A 26,309-nucleotide genomic window follows, 5' to 3' on the forward strand; every position below is an offset into this window, starting at 1 on the left:
ATTTAATAAATGCCTAGGTATAAAACAACATAATTTATAAATAAGACACACAATCTAATTTAATTACCACATTGACGAGTCACCAAATATCCACTCTATCAATTTGCGTATTTCATCTCCTTAAAACACGACTGGCTTCAATTTATTCAAGATAAAAATCATATGTACATACAATTTTAATTTATTTCTTTTCATGAAGAATTTTTAAATTGGATAAAATCGTTTTAAAGTGTTTTACAGACAACTGTAAAATTAGCATTATAAATTTCAACAGTTTTCTAAGAAAATTAAAGAAATTCAGATGTATCACAAAGGTCTAATTTAGGCTCCCAGATGTTTATTTAATTCATTAATAATTCACCTGATATAAATACATGACAGCTCAGTAAGGCATATACTTTTATTCTCTGGTGACGCAACATTTTTATTCTGTTATCGAATTCTCTCAGATTCATTAAAATTACAATCCAATTTTGTTATCTGGAGTCGTTAAATTAAAAATCTAAAAAGTGTCAAGGTTTTTCTTGTTTACTTTTAAAAGGTCTTGTTTTTGTTAATTACGTATACGATTAAAAATTAAAAATTTGTTGAGTTACTTAAATTTAACTTAGTAAAAATATATATATTTTGCACATATATATAAAGATAATAATAAAATTTAAAAATGTTTGGGCTTATTAGTAAGTCAAATAAATACAAGTTATATTAATTATAATAATAATGTAAAGTTCATATTAATCCCTAGTGTTATCTCATCTTGGATTTGGGTCAGTAATTTGGTTTGTCAAATTATTCTACTCATACTAATCAAATCGTTAATATACGATATTTATTTTAAAAGTTGTTAGTTTTAAATTAAACATACCAATGTTTAAAATCATATAAAATTTATAAGTTGTTAAATTAATAATGCCATATATATATATATATATATATATATAAATTATGAGTAATAACAAAATACGACAATACAATACAATTGACAATATAAATTATAATAGTTAGTTTTAAATTTTAAAATAATAAATAGATAGTGCACAAATAAATACATAAATACATTTGTTTTATTTTCTATTTGTGTTAATAACTGTAAATTTGCATTATTTTACGTAGAGTTTTTTCATTTGAAAATTAATTTTCAAGATTTATTGATCTTTTTATATCGAGAAATTTTAAATTATTATTAAGAATATAATACAATGGTGTTTTCTCCGTTTATAATTTATTAAAAATAGATCAAATATTAAATACTATTATAAAGATGATTATGTCTACCTTATCGTAGTAGTAGTAGTAGTACTATGAATATAATATTAAACAGTAAGTAAGTAGGTATCAATAAAAAAATAAATAAATAAGTTTTAAAGTATAAACATAAGTGATTAAAAGGAGAACGTCAACGTCAAGTGATTTGATGTGATTATAAATTACTGAATATAATAGATAAAATAATAATTTAACTTTTTTTTCTGTCGTTAGGTTTTGTTATTTTATTTAAATTAAATAATAATATAATAACAATTAATACATGCTGTGTAAATCACTTTTTTACTATTATTATTTTTTTTTTTTTTTTGAGACATGGGGTCAACACTCTCTGTCTACTCTTATATTCACACCTGCGAATGACCTTAACAACACAAAATACACAAGGGTACATGGACACCCCGTGGCGTAACTGCCTCAACATTACATTTTGTGTCTGTTTCACCGATGTTAACACCGGTTTTATGCTACCCCCCAAAATCCTTGAAATAAATCTAAAGGCATATCACCACAATAAGCGCACGTTGATCTTTCACAAGTTTATAACAGTTCGTCAACCTACTAAATTAATCCATACATGTACATATAATTCTTATACAATTTACTATTGAATTTATTCAACTAAATTAATTTATCTTTGGCTTATGTTAGATTTTACAAGACGTCTGCACTAATAATACGACTATAATACAGTCGGTATTCTTATGATTCAGAATGTGGAATATCATAGACTTTCATGGTTTAAGCACGTGCTTTTAAATGTTACAACTAAATATAGAAAATGTTAGGGATAACATTTACTATCTTTATTTATTATTTTATAATTTATAGCCCATATAAAAATATAATTTAAACTAAATATTACAAATTTGTCATTGCTGTAAATTTATTTATTATAAATTACTTAATATTAATTTATTATACTGTAGCTATTTAATAATATATTGAAAAATAATCGACTTAGTAATAACTATCTTCTGGTATATCTAGCTCAATGAAAGTAAACTACGTTTTGTAAGAAGTAATCGGTCAAGATCACACCTATATTTAATATTTAAAGATTTAGTAATTTTGGTACCTGTTAAAAGCTGGGTTTCTCCTATTTTCTATATCAGTCATAATCATTGTACTAATACTACTTAGTTGATATTGTATATACTCTTACGACTCACGGAGTCAGTGTAATTTGATTTCAATGCAAGTCGAATCAGTTGTGTTTTGTAAGATGACAAATTTGACTTAGGTGTGCAGTATTAGATACAGTACTCTAATAAATTCCTGCTGTTTTTTCTATAAGTCGAAAAATTAAAACTTGAAAGTTATGTTTAAGTGTCTAATAATTATCAGCCATCTCTGATTAAAATGTACTTAAATTTATATTGGTTCATGGAAAATCAGCTTAAATAGTAATTTGTCATGGAAAAATAAATGTAAAAACGAACAATACTTGCGCGCATAATTAAATGTTATGAATGCGTATTAATAATGACTTTTATACAATAAAGTGTGGTAAAAGACAAGTTTATCTAAGTTAAAATATGACTGTACTAAGAGAAGATATGTTTTATATTAGTGTTGTAAAAGATAATAACGACGATATTGTAATAAATTTAAAAATTTCACATATAATACAGTGTTATATTATCATCAGATTGTATTTAAGATCCACGATTTAAAAAAATGTATTTATTATTTTCTTCTCAGCATTAATTTAGTAAAATTATTAAATAATGTGATTAAATATTATTTGTGATGTATTATTTAGTTACACTCGTGTGACAATTGCGTAGAAGTTTTAAATTTAGTTTAAATTACTAATTAGTACTACAATTTAGTTAAAATTACAAACCATAGTTTGAATAAGGACATAACTAATCTAGTTGGATTAGTTAAGAAAAGATTTGAACAAACTTATCATATTATAACTGCTCGTATGATATATTATACCAACACTAAATTAATTTAAATTTAAATCATCGATTTTTACGATACAGATTGCAAATATTAATATTGTAATACAAAGAAATATGTAACTATATAATATATTAATGATAGGATATTATAATATTATAAAACTTTTACTTTTTTTCAGTACATTTTTTATAGCTTCCTCTCTTAGTCTAGCCGTAATCATATTTTCCAGATTCCATGAATAAACTTCTATTTTTTGCAATCGATTACTTATTAAAATAATAAAATATGACAATCCTGAAAGTCTTTTTTGGTTGATTTATTAAATTTATTAAAAAATGATTCAAAAATATTTTTCACAAAGAAATATTATAAATTTCAAATACTATAGATTAAATTCGTTATAGTCATATGCTCGCATCCTTTATTGCCTGTAACCTTGTAGGTAGCGCAACAGACCGTTATCGGCAGTACCGGGTTCGATACTAACCAATTATATAACATTGTTTACTTATTCGGCACTATGTGATTATTACATAATATATGCACGCCTAATAGTCAATATATTACTTATTTTAGTATTTCATGGTAAATTGCGGAAACTTTATTAACTGGAAACAACCCCTAGTAATGGCAAAATATTTTTTTTTTTTTTTTAAATATCACAAATCTTTAGTTTTTATTAAACTTAAATAAAAAATTAAATTCTTACTCGTAAACAAAGCTTATTTCATATAAAACTTGTATGGTAACTGACTGATAGTTTACATAAATTAATTCTCCTCTATCGTTAAATCAAAGAAAATCTACTGAAACACCAACATTCGCTAGAGATGCTCATAGTCGGTGCACTTTTAATTTTTGATAATTTATAAAAAATAATTAAATGCAAAAAATGTAATAATATTATAATTAATATGTTAATTAATAAAATAAAGAAAATATGTAAAATGAGACTAAATTAGAAAAAAACGAGACTTTTGGGAAATTGTTGGGGGGGAGCAAGCTCCATTATAATTTAACATTAAATTAACGATAATTGTTATATAAATTGGTTTGATATTACACACAAGAGATATTATACCCATTTAATTGATAAACATCAAAAATATATTTTAAGAACGTATTTAAATAATTTATTAAGTGCGTCCAAAGTGTTATTGTAAGACAATCATTTTCTTATAACTTGAATTTATAAAAAAATTAGCATAATATTTGTGTATAAAACTGAACGGTAATTACATTATTTTTTTTTCAAAAATATATAAATAAATTCAATTTTTGATGATGATACATTGATATCTATTACTAATTACAATTATTAACTACTGTGACTAAATAACCACTTAATGTATATTTAATGTTAATAATGTTATTATATTTTTAGTTGTAAAATGTCCATAGTATATTATTTAATTTAAATTATAACCACTCATATTAATATATTATATTATGATGTCTTTATAATATTGTCATTATAACACCCTGAAATATAGCATTATTAATATTTTATGCAACCCAAATTTATTACATTGCCATCTAAGGTTATTATATCGTATTATTGAACAGACGTGTATATTTATTGTTTTAATTAAATTAATTGTAATGTAGCTAAATAAGCAGCTTGAGATGTAAGTTGGAAAAATTAAAATAATTGTTTATAGACTTGAAGTACTATTATATAATTAAAACACAAAAATATTATATGAAATACTTTTAGGACTTAAATGACAATGGTGACATTTAAAGTCAAATTCAAATTCAAGAATCATTAAAAATGTACGGTTAAATCGATAGTGGTAATGTATTAGTTATAAAATATGCAATCGTTATTGCTTGTCAAACGTCACCAGCTGGTTAGAATTCGACTATAGTAGGTATTGACTATTGAGTTAGGACAAGCCAATTATCTAGCATTGCATACACCCACATCATTGGACCAACAAACTACCAACTAAGTGACATCAGACAACTCAGATGATAAAAATAACTGAAACCACTTAAGTAATTTTAATATTTATATTGTAATGTGCCCGTATATTTGCTATTTTACCAATTTATGTAGTAAAAATCTAAAATAAACATGAACGATGTACATGGAAAAATGAAAAATATTGTACAAATAATAAATATTGAAATAAATATATACAGAACTATTTCGATTCAAACATTTAAGATATTTTAAAATAAAATACGTTGTAAATTACAATGATCTTAAAAGAAAAAGTATTTCAATAGTTTCTTTTTTTTTTATGAGTTATTTATGCATAGTATTATTCTAAGTATTATTTCTATATTAAACATTTTTTTTTTTTCATAAATATCATAATATTTATTATCTTGGAATAAATTTCATTTAAATTTATTTCCTTAGAAAATTGAGTATCTATTTAAACTTTATCATATAAAATATAATATGAAATAAATATTTCTAATTTCTTAATTTTATTCTATGATATGATTATGTACTTGTGTGTTATATACTGTATTTGAATTTATAACTATAACTATAGTCTAGAATAAATTAGTACAAGTCATTAGTGTATGAATATGTTTACAATCACGAATTATATTTATTATAGTTTGGATATCAGCCAATATTTGTTTTATTTCTTACCTACACACAACAAAGCTAATCTGCGTTTAGAAGAACAAATTTTATTTTAAAATTAAAGTAAATTGGCATTTAATTAATAAGTTATAATTATGTAACTATTACGATTTTAAAATGTTCATAACCAGTTTTAAAATTAAAATATCATTAAAAATTAATAAGATGTCTTATTGGATAATGTTTTAACAATCTTAACTTTAAATTGTATAATATGTCGTAGTCAATCTAAGATAAAAGCTAACAAAACAAAATTGATTCTGTTAAACGCAAATTTGCTGTGTATAGTATGTGGGTCAGACAGAGTAAATCTTTGGTTAGTGCGCTGACATCCTCTCAAGTGAAATTATTTACTTGTTTTATGTATACAATATACACATACGCGTCTCATTGAAAACTGAAAGCTGAAATATTCTTAGGATTTCTTTACACGATATAAGCCGAGTACGTTTTACTTTATATTAATATATTTTGAAGAATATTATGAGATTATTATTATTATGAACTATTTTTTTTTCTTTTCAATATACCCATTACTAACGATTACCGCTATATAGTATCCAATTTCTGTTCATTAATGATGTCCGTGTTTGCTATATACATTATAACTCAAGTGTCCCTCATACACTAATTGATTTTTGGCCACTTTAATAGAAAATATGAAAAATGAACTAATTCTCTACTTCGATCTCTAGTGTGAAAAATCATTAATGTAATCTGTCAGCATTACAAAGAGTTGTAATATTATTTTTGAAAGCTTTTTCGGTAAGTATACATGCAATATATAATCGAAAATGGTGTCTAGTAACTTAACATGGTTTCTAAAACCCACGTATCGTATTATAGGGTACTTAGTATATAATTTATAAATGGATAACAACTTCATAATTTAAGTATATTACTCATATACCACACATAAATACAAACTTAAATGTGATATATTAACTATTACTTCTAAAATTATATACATTGTGAACAATTTTCTTCCTTAAACAGCTGCAGTCGGTATCGATGCGGTCAAGACCATTTTAGTGCCATTTGAGGTCAATTTATTTCAAAGTACGAGAGTTTAAAATTGTAGATACAAATTTGTGGTAAAATGTTTTATAGCTATATACAGAGTGATTCACTACGCATAAAGTTATTGGTGCTTTGCATTTGGGTAACGTTATCTAAAGACTAGAACGTCCAACTCCAGGAAGCTTTTATCTTGAATTCTGTTAAATTCTACTATTTTACTTACTATATCATTGTCATAGTTTATTAATCTAATAACGTTGTGGATTTAGTATAATATTGGATCTATATATTCTGTATGCTTATAATATATATATATATATATATATATATATATATATGAATAATACGATGCACATTAAGATATTAATACTAATTTATATTTAGGTATATATTGTGCGAGTATTTTACCAAACTATTACTTGGATTTCCCAAGCCTATACACATTACACTATTTATACTTAAATATAATAAGTTATACAATAATACATATTGTAGAGGCGTATTTAATTTTCAATATTCGAGTCTGTGAATCATATAGATGACTGATTTTCTATATTACCTTTATGACTCATCACTCACGAGTAGGCGAATAAATAATTAAATTCGTTTAAAACTTATTTTGTCAAAATTTATACGCACTTTATATTACTATTATGTGTCAACGAATGTTACTTTTAAATTCTGAAATATGAAATATAGCTATGTGTACAGTGATTTTTACACAAATCATATTTTAACTGCGTTCATGAAGTTTTTTGACAAAAGAAAGTTATATACCTAAACATATTTTACACTATATAATTACATATTTAAATTTTTACTCTTTTAAATCAACATATCTATAGGCATTGACTTCACTAAAGATTATTGTTTTTACAACTTCAATGGTTTTTCAAACTTATTTTTAATAGTTTAATAATATTGACTGATATATTAATAGAATTGTTTTTAAAATCATGAACAATTTAATGTAGGTAGTTTAGCATGCCCTATTACATATCTACATGATATTTCAAAGGTATAAAATATTGCATTATAGTTTAACTTCGCCATTTAATAAGCTATGTAATGGAATAATTAATTTCCTAACTTCACCTACTGATTCAAACATCTGTAGTCCAATAAAGTCTTTTTATTAATTATAAGTAACAAGTAACTGAAATAACAATATATTATATTTTTTTCCCCATAATTTTGTTCATTCAACATAGACATACAATTTGCTCTTATACTAATATATTTTTTTTAATACATTTTTAAATCAAAAATTTCTCAATTGAATTTTTTTGTTAATAGTTTATATTACATGTAGAAAAATTGCAATGTATTGTACTGTTCCATAATATAGTCTGTTTATGTTATAATTTTGAAGTACAATAATGAAATCGTTTAGATATCATTGATATCATTTGTATGGCAATACATATATACTTCAGTAGATTATGCCAGCTGATAACGTATAAAAATAAGAGATTTTGACCATTTAGACGAATTAAGAGAATTTATATTTTATTTTAGTAAATGACAATAGTAATAACTAATAATGAATCAATAAAGTATGTACCTAGTATTATAATACTTTATAATATTAAAATATTTCTAGTAACCTTTTTATTTTTAAATTTTTATCACATTTATATGAAGAAAAAAAAATGTATGATCGTGAATAAAATGCTTTTTGTACATTTTTTCATTTCACGATTGATATAAAATCAACATACATATTGTAAAATATACAATGTTGACAACAATAAAATATAGTTTGATTTTAATAAGTAGTGAATCTAATATAGCGAGATAAATGCAGTGAAAAAGTGATGGTTTGTACCTACACATTCAAACACTGGGTTCGTCGACTAAAAAATAATTTTTAATGGTTTTTTAAAAATTTCCAATTTATTTACAACAATATAATGTGCTACAATATTTGCATAACAATAAAGATATTATACTATCGTAATTTGTGAATTAATATAATTTATTTTATTATCTAAATTAAGCATGTGGAAGAATATCACGTAGCTTTAAATTAGACAGTAACACAGGTCCAATATTATAAACTTTTTATACTTATAAATGAGATTAAAAACTAGCAAAAAAACTTTGAGTTGAATACTTTATCTCAAAGAGAAACTCAAACCAAAATCAAACTTAAAATGTTGTATACTCGAAGAATGGACAACAAATGTTAACGAAAGGTAGATACGTACAATAGTATATTTTTTTATATCTCGTATACCTAAACATATATAATATATATATATACAAATATATTTTATAAATTAAATTTAACGTTAAGGAAAAACGAAATTACTGTAATTGATTATGTTGATACAATAAAACACCATATTTCAGTTACAAAGAAAAATATATATATACATATATATACCTAAAAATGTTATATTTTTTCTTATTAAATCATATGCATATATATATTGTTTTTTTTTTTAATAATGTTACAGATAAAAAAAAAAGAAAGAAAAACGAAATAGATATGCATACTATTATTTTAATTTCAACAAAGCGAAATAAATGCTTATAATCAAATTAGATTTCAAAAAATTGAGTGTTGGCAAATTAGAAAATCACACAAATGATGACCAACGGATAATATGACTAATATAATATCTTATAGTAAATAAAACATCGCTTTTCACGTTTACAAATGTATTTATAAAGTATCTATTGTAAAATACAACGAAATATTTTGCCACGAAATCGCGATATCTTAAATATATGTATATGTTTATATTATATAAACTTTATATGTACTTTAAGTATTAGCATCGTCGCTCTAAGCACGCGTATTATTATTTAATGTTGTGTATTAGTGATTGACTTCAAATATAATTCGCAATATAATTTTCATGATATCATTCTCGAGTTTATTAAAGCTATGGAGAATTTCGTAAATCGTTACAACCATTCTTTAGAAATTATAATTCATTGTATTTATATAATATTATAATATAAATTTATACTATAGAAAATCCGAAGAAAAAATTGGTAAAATAATCGAGTTAGGCGCTGTACGCGTGATTCTTAATGTAATAATAAAACACATGGATATCAAGTACTATTGTGCACTATTTTCGGTTAATTTATTAGCCGATAACACAGTATTATGTGCATTCTGGTGAATGTAATGTAATTTTATGGTGATGCACTGTATCATAGTTTGGTCCACACTCCACAACATAGCCGGACCGGCTCTAACGCTGTCGGCATTTTGTCGAACATCAAAGGTGTAACCTCAAGATGCGTACTTGTATAACTTATTTAACTAGCTATATTACATGTTTAACATATTACGATTTCGCTTAAGATAAATGAATAAATTATAAAATACGGAATTCATGTTTTTTTTTCAGTATACCTATGTTTACGACATTTTGGTCAGTATATCAACCTCGCTTTGTGGACAATTTCAACTGAGATAGGGAATTCGCTTGTGGTAGATTGAAGATAGTGGCACAATAAATAGGGGAGCTTAAGGAGAGCTTAGCCGTCCAAATATTATAGAAGCTCCTTCAAAAAATAAATTAAATTTTGTCGGTTTTCATTGTTAATTGATCATTATAAGGTACCACATTATTATTATTTAAGCATTTAATTAATTTAATAGTATTTGATTAATATTACTATTGGAATTTGCTTGTGCTTATATAATATTATGTAAAATATTTTTGGAAGTCATTCTGAAGTTTTATAAACATATTATTACAATGAAAAAAGTATATAACAGCGATGATGTTCAATCATGATTTAGTCTAAAAAAACTGTTTTGTCAAGGTCTAGCTTTGATTTTGTTTTATTTTATTAACTCCAATATTGCTCCATATCTAAATTAAAATCTACATATTATGATTCCCTAGATACAAATATGAAACTTTCGAACTATTTTGAATACCGTAAAAAAAAAATAAATTGTTGCACTGCAAAACAAATAACTGCTAGTGAATGCAATGAATTAACTGAATATAAAGTTTCGTGGTTGAACAAAACTTTTTGTTGTTTAAATAAAGACTTTATTACTAAAAATAATTAATAAGTACCTAATTAATATGCAACTTGAGGGTATATAACTAATTTGAATTGGATATTTAGAAGTTTAAACTTTTAGAAAACTTCAAAAACATATTATTTTAGAATTGAATAAAACACCAAATATCTTTTATACTCTTATTTTTTTCCAAATATTATAGTATCTATAATCTCTTACTCTTAACTTTAAAGTAAGTAAATGATAAAATTGATCTACATATATAAAAATATGATTGAAAAAGACGTTCATTATTGCATTACTTAAAACTTTGAAATCTATATGTTCCTTAAATGTATTAAATTGTGTATTTTTTTTTTATAAAAACAACTTGTAGTGTAATCATTTTCATAATAATATTATCTTTAAAAAGTATGAACTAATGCTTAGAATTTGTTTTTTGTTTTTGAAGAAAGCAAGGGCTATATAACCAAAACTATATATGTATATTTATATACACATAATATAGTAATATTTATTTATTATTATTATGTATAAAGTATATACATTAAATAGTATTGAGTCTACATTATAACTAAACAAGATAATTATTTAATAATTTGTTTGCTAAATAAATTTTTTATAAAAATACTAATGAATATAATTAAATTAGGTTCAAACAAATTTTAAAAGGTATCGATATTTAATACAGTTTATGTGAGTATCACATTTATAAATATCATTTTAAGTGTTTACTGACCAAATCAATTAAATTAAAATATTCATAAATTGAAAAAAAAATAATGTGTTAGGTTACCTACATCTCATTCAATACAATAATAAAAAGTTGTAAATACGAAGTTTTAAAAATAAATAAAAACATTTCAATTAACGTTTTATATATAGTTGTATCATGTATTTTTATTTTAAAAATGAATGAAAATATCAGAATCTACACTGAATAGTAGTAATAGTTAGGTATACTTTGCACATACATACAAAAATATTTCTCACGAAGATTGAAAATAAACTATATAAGTATAACCATTCTGACATATCACTAAAATATGTACGCCAAACATATAGGTAATATATATTATTGGTTTCTACTAATAGGAAAAAAATTATTTAGTATAATTTTTTCATAATATTGAATTTAAAAATTATTTTTACTAGCACAAAAAATTGTTTTCCAGAACAAACAATATGTCACAGTAAAACAAAAAGTATCCTCCTTAAACTCAGAAACTATAATACATTTCGAATAAAGCATAATACAACGTTTACAAAAGCATTATAATAAAAATAATATGAATATTTAAATAAAATAGCATAAAAACTATGTTTTCAAACTAATTGTATTTAAAAGAAAAAAATGTTGTATTACCGTATTATAGTAATTAAATTTAAAAAAATGTACGTTTATTCATCATGTAATTTTTCTATAATATTATTTCCTTCTAAAAACTCAATAAAATATATACATATTTTAGATTCTGAGCGAAGAGATGAATGTATTGATTTATCATGAAGGGTTATTTTTTTTGTGGATGACTACAAGATAAATTGTTTTGATTTTCTAAAATTGGGATGGTTTTGAATATAAAATTGAATTTAGTTTATACTATAGATCAAATATAAATATTCCTAGTACCTACTTATTATTTTATTATCAGGAAAAACAAGAAGATAATAATGAAAAACGAGAATTTTTATGCAAATCCAATTTTAGACCAAATTGATTTTGTTTTTTATTTTTATTTAACTCATAAACGAATAACCTTAAATATGTGCGAATTTGAGTAAAAATGTTCTGTTCATGTTTTTTTTTTTATTGACAGTAAAATTATTAAAATATTTCAACTACTTTTGAGCTATTTACAGACATAACGAGTTTTTATTTTTATTATTTTTTTTTTTTATATAAAAGTTTATGAACAATTATTTGCTAGGGTTAATACAAAATTCAATTAAAAAATATCAAAAATCTTCAACCACAATATTTTTTTATTGAAAATTAGTGAACATTAATAAATTATTTTGCAATTAGTAATTAGAAATTCGTAATAATTTTAATTTTATACTTAAAATTTAAAAAGTTAAAATTTTAATGAACAATTTTTTATTAGTTTTTCAATCTGCCTACAAATGAAAAAAAAATCTACCGGAAAACCAAATCAATTTCAAGTTCAAATGTTTACAACATTCACACTAAAGTTATACTCAAAGAATTTTTAATATTTTATTATATATAAAAAAAAATAATAATAATAGATACTTAAATTTTTTTTACAATATTAATATTATTAATATAAATTATTTTAAACTCTGATTTATTTATAAGCATGAACAATATTTTCACCATTAAAATTATATTTATTTTAGTTATTTTTCTAAAATATGGAAAAGTTATTCATATACCTCATTTTTTTTTATATGCATTTTTGGTTGGAATGTTGACGAATTTCTTCAAAAATTTCAAAAACTTGCAAGCTATTAGTTATTTAGTTCGAAATTCATGAAAACTTTTATGTTTATATCTATGCAAATTGTATACAAAATAGTTCATAATTAAACTATAAAATCTAAAAAAAATGCATTAAGACAATTATTTTTTATAGACATTTTAAGTTTCAATTTTAACGAAATTACTTAAATTATTTTTCTATGATTTAAAAACATTATTCGGTGAGAATTTAATATAAACTTTTCTGTATTTTATATTATTATGAATTTTAGTATACACTAGCGGTTCTTAAACTATTTTAGTTCTCGCATCACCAAAAATAAAAAAATTTAATCTTGCCTACCTTAAATAAATGAAACAAAATATAGTGTAAAAATACAATATTAATTTTTACTTCATACATTATAACATTTTAGATTTATTTTAAAATATTATTTATTTATAGATACTTCAAATTACTGTTTTACGGTATTTACAGACATATGTTATTAAATTGAATGTTATATAATTTGATATACCTATTATGGTTAAAGATATATCATTATAATAATTAAATAGTAATTATATAATAAATGTGATATTTTTGGAAAAAAAATTAATCAATCTACTATAATGCTAAAAGTAAAATACATGACTTTAATAGCCATATCAAAAAAACATATCACTTGATGATATAGACTGAAAAGCCGTTTCTACCTTAAATCGTTTTTTGTGTACAAATTGTACAATGCTATATCATTGAATTCAAATTGAACAGACATACAATAGTGATCCACTCGATATCTAATGTACTGCAGAGTGGTACCCACTTACCTATCTTTTCTTAAAATTGTAATAGTAGAGAGACTGATGGAACATTTTGCGCACAGATAATAAACATTGAAAATGTATTTCAAGTGCAGTTGCACTTGGTTAAAAACAAATGTTCAAATTGCATATCGATTAGAATGATAGATTTATTTAAAAGTCAAAACCTAATTTATATTTTATACGCTGTAAAGTCGTATGTATCAGAATTTAGTAAACATTTTATTTTTATATACACTACACTTGTTGATCAAATATAATTGGACTCATCAAAAACCATACAAAATATTAATGAGGTATATCAATTAAATAAAAACAAATTGTGTTTAATATTATATGCTAATACATAAACATACTAATTTACCTGACTGTTTGAATTTTGGTCGGTTGTGAATTTATACTTATGTCCTGGTTTTGTAAGTTAAAATTAAAATTCTTTTCTGGTGGTTTTGAATTTATCTGTAAAATACAAAATAAACAAAATAAATTTTTAATTTTATAAAAAATGTCTTTAATTTAAAAAAAAATAAACAAATTTATAAATAATATAATATTGATTGAAAGTAAAATTATAGAACACTAATATTTATATATTGTGCATATTTGTTTTTTTTAATTAACTTAAAAATAAATCTCACGCATTAAATTCACTTTTTGGACTTGATTTTTTACCTCATGTACAATATAGACTAAAAAATCAGTTTGATACGCATATTAATATAATTTTCAATATTATATAACCATAAAATAAAATAAATTTATAATATAGTATGCGATATTTAAATTTATTTTATCAATAAAATGTTTGTTTGTTTTTATTAATTTGCACTTAAATTATCACTATAACCTTATATTTAATATATTAAAAAATTATTTTCTTCTTCACACAAGTGTTAAAACTGAAAAAGTTTGAAATAGTGATTTTTATACATTGAAATTTATTTTAATATTTTATATTTTAAAGATGATTATCAGAAAATTTAAATAATGAAATATGTGTTATACAATTATTATAAAATACATTTTTTTTTTATTTAATCGTACTTTTTCTATTGAAAAGATATTAGGTTAACATAATTTAAGTAAAACTTTTTTCATGCTAATAAATACTTATATTTACTTAAAACAAAATTTTAAATTAATATAAATTTTACTACTACGTTATGTATAACACTTTAGTATTATATTACTACAATAAAACGTACACACCTGAAATTTATCCCGATGTATCATTAAGAAGTGTTTAACTTTTGAAACATCGTTTGTACGAATAGCCACTTCCAGTAATTGACTTTCAAAACCAAGATGGTCTGTAGATGCAGAAGAACCGAGACTAAACATAAAAATAATAATTAATATACAAGAATAACGTAGTTATCAACAAGTTATTATTTTATTTTTTTTAGCACATTCGTTAGAGTTTATAATTTGTTTTATTTTTTAATCCATTATATGCTCGATACGTGAATTAATTTTACAACAATATGTTTAATTTTCTATATGTGTCTAAAGACACAAAAATACAATATTTTAAATTTTTAGTATTAAAATTGGTTTTTAGTGAACATTGGATCAGGATTTGAGAGGATGGAAAGTAAACTCTTATTTTTTTTTCATTATTAATATTAAAATTTTTCTATATAAATTAATTTATATTTTCTTTTCAAAATAATCAGAAAATAAACTAAAAACAAAATTATAAAAAAGGACAACTTTATCTAACAATATTTTTTGTAAATCCATTTTTTTTTTATTTATAATTAAAAATAATAATAACCTTATAGATAATTGAAATATTCACCAAATATTTAACTTGATAAAAATTTCGATTTATGTTGATGCAATTTTTTTTTCTTAGTCAAATAGCTTGATAATCGAATATAAGATTTTACATAGGTTGTTAAAACAGTAATAATAAAATATTAAAAATTTGTAATTTTTTTTAATGTATTTAAACTTCAAAATCCGTCAAAACTGTGAAACGTTAAATTACTTTTTAATTAAAAATTATTAATTTCATGAATTTAAGTATGAGTATAATAAATAGAATAAGTAAATTTAAATATCTGTATTTTTCCCTTTTTAATTTAATCTAAAGATAACAAGCATACAATTTTACGAACTTATAAAACCATTCATTGACAATTATTTATAATAAAGTTATTTTTTTTTCCCAAATTATTTACATTTGAATTATTTATTTATTATTTACATATTTGTATTTGAATGACATAATGTTTTTATATTTTTTTTTATTCGAATTTTCGAAATTTCCGTTATAACGAAAAAATAATTCGGTCCCTTGGAGTTCGTTGTAATGGGAACTTACTGCAGTAAATTACTTAAATTATTTTAATTATCTGATATCGCGTATTGTTGTTTTTTTAATAAATCTAATCATAAGTTAATTTATTAGACTATAAAAAGTCATTAGGCTATTATTTTTCAGTTGATATGTTGTACCGGCTAAATAAAGATATTTTTTGATATACCTAAGAAGATCTGAATTTTAAGTATGATACGAATTAATAATCGATTTATTGAAGTAGAGTTTACATGTTTCACCTAAGATAGTTAATATAAAGAATTTGTTGAATAGCATATATATATATATATATATAATAATTAATTATTCTTTTGAAAAATATTGGCAGGTACTTAATTATATTTAAATCAAAACAATTTTAAAAATGTTTATTTTATCAAAAGCCAGAGAAAAAAAGAATGAGTAGATTATATTTTTCTACATTGATAGTTTAGACTTAAATAGAAAAAGTAATTGATTAAGTTATATAGGTACTATGATATGGTTAAGAGCTAAGAGCTATGATGTCATTATGTAGGGTATTCAGCTGGTGTTGTAAAGAATACGTTTAAAAATGATTTAATAAGACTAGATTTTAAGATAGAATTAACTAGATTACTTTTTTTTTCAAGTATTTCAAATTTTTATAAGAATTTAAAGTTAAAATATTTACTATATTGTAAATTCAGGCGTAAATAGCTATTTATTCTTAAAAGATTTTTGATATTTTGTTTAAAATATTAAAAATGGAACAACTGTAAACACTTAAAATTGTCATCAAATATTTATATGGTTATTTATATATATTTTTCAATTAATGCAAAATCACACCTGAGTTGTTTTTATAGATATTTTAAATTAGTTTAAATACACTGAAAAAATGTATTTTTTAAATCATTTGAAATTCAAATATTTACAAATTTATAAAATCACAAAAAATGTGCAAACTGTTTTTCAGTTGAAAACGTATGAATAGTACAATTTTCATAAAACTCAAAAATGTAATACAAAGTTCTTAAAAAGTGATTCATATTGAAATCAGAAAATATAAAGAATATATACGCATAATTTTTTTTTATATACATTATAGTTCAAATTACAATTAAATCATAAAAATAACGATGTTCATTATTTTGTTGTAGTTCAAAAATATTATTTGTAGGAGACGTAAAACTATTACATATTATCTATTATCATATTTTATACGCACAATGATATTTTCAAATGCAATGTTTTCGAAAAAATTAATTCAATCTACTGTATTACCATTTTTGACTATAGAAAAGACCAAAAATTCCTATACCATTGCTTGGTATTACTAATAGTAAAATAAGCTACTTTACTAATAGCAATATCAACAAATATAACATAGCACATAGGTATATAGGTGTATATTTAGTGATGTAGTGTGATAAACCTACTGACTCGCTATTTTTAATTATAAATATGTATATTATTTTCAGAAGGTGTTAAATGCTTAGAAAATTGGAAGAGTCAAGTTTTATTATGTTTTCTATTTCATGGTAATGTACCTTATGATATATTATGTTTGTGTGTGGTTCAAAGTTTCCTTCTAAATACGCACTTTTAAGATTCGTTTTTTTTAAATTTTTTTTCATTATAAATAGCAAATTAATTTTAGTTTTAAAACCTGACGCTTTAAAACAAAACACCTCATAAGCTGTTCTTCCTGAATTATAAAAATAATTTTAGCGTACAACTTCGTTCATTTTCATTGAAACGAAAAATATCTATTTATCATCTTGTGATTTAATTATTTCGTAGAAATTTATTTTATTAATGTCAGAGACTTAAAATTACGCAATTACGTATATAATAACGTATTTTCTACAGGTACCACATTACATTTTTTATAAATTTTTCACTTGTTTTCAACACTGTTTGACGATAGGTACGTAAGTATTTATAACATTTAAGATAATAATAATAATGATAATAATAATACACGATAAGTCGATAAAATGTAATATGCGGTATTTTGTCAAAAATAATTTGAACCTTTATTATTAAGAATAGAAAAGTAAATTATGAATATTTTAATTATAAATTAATATTCTACATTTCTACGAAATACAGTCTGACACACCGTCTCCACTCAGAATCGTTTTTCGTACGCAATGGTTCATTATTGAATTCAAATTTAAAATGTCCATTACACAGTTTCGTACTTAATAATGAAGTACGCGTGAAAAATAATATATAGGAGAGCTATGCGTTCCCGGTTTTTAATTCTGAGACTGTGTATAGTAGTGAAATTCTATAATTATATGTATTTTATAACGATTTCCAATTAAAATATTTATTAAATAGTTTAATATAGCCCGTTAATTATTATTTTTTTTTTTTGAATTTTAATTGTTGAAATGTCCGGTTGAGTAGGGATTTCTAAATATATTTATAACTATTTACTTATTGAAAAAATAAATAAACAACTATGTAATATTAACATTAATTACGCACCTCTCCATAACAATTTTACTTAATATTTTACTTATATGAGTATGTTATTTTGTTATTTTTATTTTAATCATATAATAAACAAAACAAATATGTAATTACAATAATATACAATTTTTATATATCTCCGATGGCCAATACAAATTAATATAAATATAAATAAAACAATCCTATTTCTTTCTATTTTATTTTAGATAATAACATTTCATGATTCGCAAAGATTATAAGTAAACAGTATTAATATTCTAATAAATAACATAAATAACAGTAATTTATAACGTTAATTATTAATAATTTTTAATTTTTTTATTAAATTTCTTTATTCAAACAAATCTAATCGTTATGACTAAAATAATATGTATTAACTAAAAATTTAACAGGAGGAGTTAAAAAAGGTTAATAAAAATAAAAATAATAACATCGCTCATCATTAAAATGTTAAATAAATATTTGTTTATAAAAATCATTCATAAAAGAAAGAAGAATTTTAATTTTTAATTTTTATGTTTTAGGAATACTATAAACTATATATTGTGTTCACATTATATAATTTTTGTTTACCATATATCAATAATGTATAGTTTTGATTATTTTTATGTTAAATTATTTACAAATTTTATCTAAACAATAGATTTTTAGAAACAAAATATTATAATAATTAATACATATTAATGTTAAAGAATAGTGTACGTTTTAATAATTTAAATCACTGAATATGGGTGTTTAAAAATCATAGGATTTGAGTTTTGACATGTTATTTTATTCTTTGTTAGGTTACTATCTTCAAGATTTAATAAATTTACTAAAGAATTCTCAGAACTGTTCTGTTTACTGCATAAACATAAATATCTAGAACATTCTAATAATGTGTACCGCAGTATATGACAAACTAAATAATATATTCATGAATATAATATATGTTCATAAGAGTCATGAGTTGAACTTTATTAATTAAAAGTTTATAAAATTTCAGATAAAAATTATATAGTTTACGATATATTGATAACACAATTTTATTACCGTTTATATCATATACGTTTTCAAATATTTTAACTTATATTTTATAGTATTTTATAACGCAGTTTCTGTCAAAATACGCATGTTTTTTTTATAATTAGTTAAATATATATATATATATATAATCAAAATATTACACTTGTATATAGTTGATGTACTTATATACATATATATAAATACTTAAGTAGGTAATACATAATATTTTATTATTTTAATATAAATATTAATAATATTTCATTGGTCCGTGCATTATATATTAATAACAAATTATTATTATTAATTTTATTTCAAATTTTTGGTTAATATTTAATGAACGGATAGTTAAAATTGCTTATTTAAAAAAAAAAATACCCTATCGATTTCCTTTATTTCCTTTAACATTCTAAGGTAAGTGAGGAATATATTTATTTATGTATTATTAGCAATATTATAAATTTAGATTTTAAGAGGAGCAATGATGTATTGGTTTAACAATCGTGTGTTTTCGTTTTCAACCTATTCAATCTAACATAACCTTTTAAGACATTAAAAAAGTATAAAATTTCCATTAATTTTCAAATAACCGGATAAACGGGAATTTTAAATCAAAACTAGCAACAAAATCAATTTTGTTTTTTTATTGTAAATCTTAAGTAAATAACACTAAACACTTGACATCTTTACTAAAAAAATGTTTAAAAGAATTGTTAGAATTGTTTATAAGTGTATCATTTAAACAAAATCTCTTTCTTCTTGAGCTATAAAAATTTGACATTTTTGATTCTTATCATTTTTTACAAACATTTTTGTTAATAGCCTTGTAAATTGAATACAAATTTCCTTGTAAAATGTTCGTGTTCCAATTAAAACATCAAAAATATAGTAATAATATTATGATGACTATATGTTTAAGTTAGAATTTTTCAAATAAAGAAAAAAAAAATTCATCAACATCACGAAAATTTGTAAATTAATTTGTAGTTAAAAAAAAAACATAAAACATATATGAATCTTAATATACAAGGTTACTCAAAATTTTTATTGTCTAAATTAAAAAAAAAAAGTTAGTTATTATTCCACAAATAATTATTATGAGCATCTGATGTTGAAATTTGGAAAAAAATTGATAATCATTTATAAAGTAACGATTTTTCATCAAAAGTTTGTTTTATTTTAATTTTATTCAAAAACTAATAAACGTAAATAGTCGAATTTTCACAAAATATTCATGTTTATATTGCATATACATATTAATAAATTGTTTTTTTTAAGTTATACATAGATATAATTTGAAAATATTCATGTATAAATTTAAAAATCTAAATATTATGTGTACACATATTTCTAATTCCTATACTAACACAACACACCATAAAGAAATATTAAATTTTATTATATTATGTACTTTATTTTACTATATATACTATGAATAATTTAAGCGTTATATGATAAGTAAAATAAACATTTAACTAGTTTTATAATAAATAAATTTTTTAGTTCGCCCAATTACTACTTCATAAAACACGGTTTAAATCAAACCAATAGACATTATACGAAGTTATTAGTTTATTTAAGAACAATTATTACTTCAAGATCTGTTAACGTGTTTGAAAACATATGTTTACATAATATGTAGTCAAAACAAAACATTAAAAAAAATATTGTTTTTTTAATATTTTTTACTTTTTTGAATGATAACATACATTTTTATTTTATTCTGAAGGAAAATATTTTTTAGAGTATTTTGAATATTAAACAAATATCTCGAATTGCAGAGTATCCCTGACTCCGCTAACCTAAATTTTAAATACTTATAAGTTATACATAACTCAAAAACTACTTGCTTTTTGAATTTCAGTTTTGATACATCAACATTTTCTGAAAAATATTCTGTTTCAGAATATGAAATTAAAATATATATTGGCATTCAAAAAATAAAAGCATAAACAATTATAATGATAGAACATATAAAAAATATAATAATTTTGATTAGATATTATGTAAACATTTTATTTAAAAACGTTAAAAGATTCAATAGTTGTGTATAATTATGTAAGGTTGTTGTAATGCATAGTATGTGATGTAAAATAATGGTGAACTGGTAATGTGAAAACAGATATATTTTGAAATAATATTTAACATTTTGGTGCATTTTTAACAGATAAAAACACAGTCATAGAACTATAAACCTCACGCACTCTAGTGTTTACACAACTATTGCTCGCGTTAGTGTTACGATACACTGCTTATAGTACCACAATTCGTAGAACGTATGTCTCGGTTAGTATACAGAATATTTTCGTAGATATTGCTACGGAGTTTACAAAATAATACCTATACATTGTTTAATATAAACTATATAGTATATTATGTATACTCTAAATGGAGCCCTAGGTAACTTAATCTAATGATTTAGAATATTATTCTACCGACTTATATTCAAATTCATAGAAGTATGATATTATATTATACTACGATATGTTTCGAACAAAGTATGTGTACCCATTATCATTAATAGCAACCTGAAATGTGAATATCTTAATACAGTGTATGATTTTAATATTTGATTTATAGTTAGATAAATGGTTATACGCATAACATATAAATAGTACAATGTTATTTTATGTGTTCAATAAATACCTGCAACGTGGAGTGTTTAACGGGATAAATATTTTTGATGAACTTAACACGTCTTGTTTCTGTCTTTGTAACATGTCTTCAGAGCTCTTATCGCAGAGAGGATTAAATCCCCCCTCTCCTGAAGACGCATTATTTTGATGATCGTCCTGTGAACAAACATGTATGATTCATGAGGTGCATTATGCTATTGTTAAAGTCCAAATAAGGATAAAATATATAACATTAAGACAATGAAAATATCTGAATATACAGCGTGATTAACTAAGTATCTTCACCCATATTTTATCTTTTAATAAATTATGAATTTATAAGTAATTTATTAAGTATACCGAAAGTCTAAATCTTCAAATTTTTAGATATTCAAGAAGATTCAAGAACAATCAAGAATATGTGTCCTACGGTAGTACAAAATCTCTTCTGTTTACAGTTCATCGATTTACTAGTATTCATTTATAAGCAGATAATTTTATAAGACATAAAAATAAACATATACAGTTATCGCTCTATTATTAAAATAACAAATAAAAATAAAATAATATAAATTTATGATGAATACATTAATTTTTCTTTAATGTTTTAAATGGTTTAATAAACAAAAATGTAGAAAAATAATATTTATCATATAGTATTTATATTACTCGTTCATTATATTTTATATTCGCTAAATTATTTATGAAATCATTATTAATAGCATTAAATATTATAATTAAATAAAACGAGAAACTGTTTGAAATTTAAAGCAGTGTTAAGTTAAATTATATTTTAATTTATGAAATTTATAATTTCAAAAATTAAAATATATGCTTGCCTATTATAATATTATAAAACAATTAACTACTTATATGAAATTATAATATATAACTATTAACACATTTTTTTTTTATTTTCTAAGACTAAGTTAATCTAAGTTATAAACTATAATTCTATAAAATATAGCACATATTATTAAAAATCAATTTATTTATGTATTAAAATAGTACGAGGCCATTTATTAATTATGTATATAAAACTAAATAAAACTATCCTTACAAAAAATAATGGAATTCAATAAGAGCTTTTTAAAACCAGACTTGTTGTAAATCTCACAAAATCTCCCATTCTCTGAATTTTTCATTATACTTTCCGAAACAAAGTAACAAGAAATTTAAAACATAATGACCAGTTTAAGTTACCAACTAAATAAAATATCTAATCAAAATATTGGGTCACGTGAAACTTTAAGTGCACTTACACTACTCAAGAAATGATCACAGATTAAACGGAAAACAAATCCTTGTAATTCTGATACATTCCTAATTTCCTCCTATTTCTAAAAGCACCTGTAATGGGAAACCAATCACTTTAAATCTAAAACGAGTGAAGCTTGATTTTACATTTTAAAGTTGTATTATTTATCATTAATTTAAAGCCAAAATCAATTTATTCAGGTACATGATTGAACATTATATTTTTTGAAAATGAAATTTGTAATTTTAATGTTATCGATATAATAAAATTAGTAAATATACGTATTAAAAGCGTTTTAATTAAAAATATTTTTTTTAAAACTATTAAATATTTTATATTATGACGTGTAGTTATTAAAATTACTTTAAAAATATTTTGGTAAAATACAAAAATTGTATAATCTAAATAAAATTTTTTTTTTAAACTTAGTTGTAATAAATACAACTATTCATCTTACCTATAGTAATATAATTAAACAATGTATTCAATTTCAAACTAAATTATGCAGTTTAAACTTGTCTATTATTTAAACATAATAATATATTATGTTATTTAATTTCTATATTCTTATATTCCATAGTATCTATTTAATTTAAATTATAATTTATACTTTAATGACTTCATTAACATAATATTTAATGAAATAGTTAATTTATGGAGTTAAGACATAGTATTATAAAAAAATTTCACAAATTTGGTGAAATTTTTAATAAAAAACATACATTAAAATAGTTTTATAATTAAATAAAAAAAAAGTATATTTCAAATTTAAAAAAAGAAATAAGATTACAAAATTAAAATTCATGCATACATAATAAAATTTATATTTGGTTAACGGCATTATCCTTAAAAATGATAAAAAACTGAAACATTAATTAATACAAACAGTTTTCAATGATCTATTATATTATATTGACCATATCGTACAATTCGTGATTTAGGCTTTTATGCCTAAGAAATTAACTTTTATCGTACTTAGTACATTAAATTTATAAGTAATTTATTTATAGTCTTTAGGAGAAAATATGTGCCTACCAAAAAAACAATCACATATTTCGCGGAAACTAGTCGGTAATTTAGATATATCACAATAAATGTAAGATATAAATATGTATATTGTTATTAATTTATGAAACTTTATATACTATCGCCGGTAGTATAATTGGATAATAATATATTATGTTAAATGAATTCGGTCGTTTTGACATTTGCACTCTTAGACGCGAGAAGTGTAAGACTCATTTTTATTAGGATTATGCAATAAAAATTACTCGTATAATATAAGTTGTTATTGTAAACACCAAACAACTTTATTATCTATGAACTAGTTAATAAATAAATCAATATTTATTAACCACAAATATAAAATATATTTTATACACAATAATATATAAGACGGTATATAAAATATAAAATATTATTGACAATATTGAAAATCAGAAACCCCCAAAAATATGACATTATCTCTTTAGGATATATTGTTCTAAATGTTCACTCAAACACAAAATAATTTCCAATGTTAATAAATTCCAGTATTGATAAAAATATATATACATAAATTATATAAATAGTGGCTATTTAATATTTAATATTTAATTATTATTATTCAGTTTTTTTTAAATTAAACGTTTTGAATTTTTTAAAACAATTAAAACAATTAAATTCTTATAGCCTTAATAAGTTTTGAAGATGTAAATTTAACTAGAATGTAAAACTCAAATCTATGGATTTGGAATTAATTTCTTTATAATGTATACATATTTTAAATTTCAATGAATTAATTACACCTTCATTTTTAGTTTAATCATCTATTAACTGTATATGTACATTTTACGTAACTATCTCACTGATTAAATATTAAATAACCAGAAAGAAATGACTGAATAAGATTTTTTTGTTTTAAAATACGTCTTATTTATTATATTATATTCTATATCTTATTATTATCTAGTGTATTCACATTATTTATAACTTTGGCAGTTGAATATTAATTATAAGGTTTTCACGAAAAATAATTGTATTAGGAATGCATTTAAATAAGTTAAAATCTAAAATTTAAAAATTAAACACAGATACTACTTTATTTTATATATTTTAGAAAAGTATACCATTATATATTTGTATTATTTATAATATTATATGAATATATGATTATACACACGGCGTTTTAAATAGGCAGTTTAGCTACACCATTGTCATGTTTTATATTTTTTAGTATCTAATAACTTATTAGTAATAAGAATAATAATACAATATTGTAATATTGATATTCTGTTAACAATTTAAAATAATTTAACCAAGTTAATCAATAAAATTTAATCTGTAATATAATTTGTAAATACTTGAGTTAAGTGTTAAACTAGAAATTAAATTTTAGTAATCGTAGTTAATTGTAACTAATGGCTTTGCTTCTGAGTGGTTATTAAGATCAATAAAAATAAATAAATAAATATATCAAAATACAATACAATTGTGAGGTGTTTAAGTTTAATATAGTAGGTATAATCAATAAAAAGCGTAACTAAAAACAATATGTAATTATTATTAACTTAAAATTAGTTTTAAATAACTCAATCGTCATCTATATTATTAATGATTA

General features: G+C 21.9%; 1 protein-coding gene across 1 annotated transcript in view; it reads right to left on the reverse strand.

Annotated features, from left to right (window-relative positions):
• LOC132924526 (uncharacterized) overlaps positions 1–26,309 on the reverse strand; it is a 285,094-nt gene that overhangs the window by 90,741 nt on the left and 168,044 nt on the right. The window contains exons 4-6 of the mRNA XM_060988891.1: positions 22,484–22,629; positions 15,274–15,397; positions 14,429–14,523 (exon numbers count right to left, since the gene is read on the reverse strand). Of these exons, the coding sequence (XP_060844874.1) occupies positions 14,429–14,523; positions 15,274–15,397; positions 22,484–22,629 (365 nt within the window). The remainder of the gene's footprint in view (positions 1–14,428; positions 14,524–15,273; positions 15,398–22,483; positions 22,630–26,309) is intronic.

This window comes from Rhopalosiphum padi, chromosome 3 (assembly GCF_020882245.1).
Source record: "Rhopalosiphum padi isolate XX-2018 chromosome 3, ASM2088224v1, whole genome shotgun sequence".
NCBI lineage: Eukaryota > Metazoa > Arthropoda > Insecta > Hemiptera > Aphididae > Rhopalosiphum > Rhopalosiphum padi.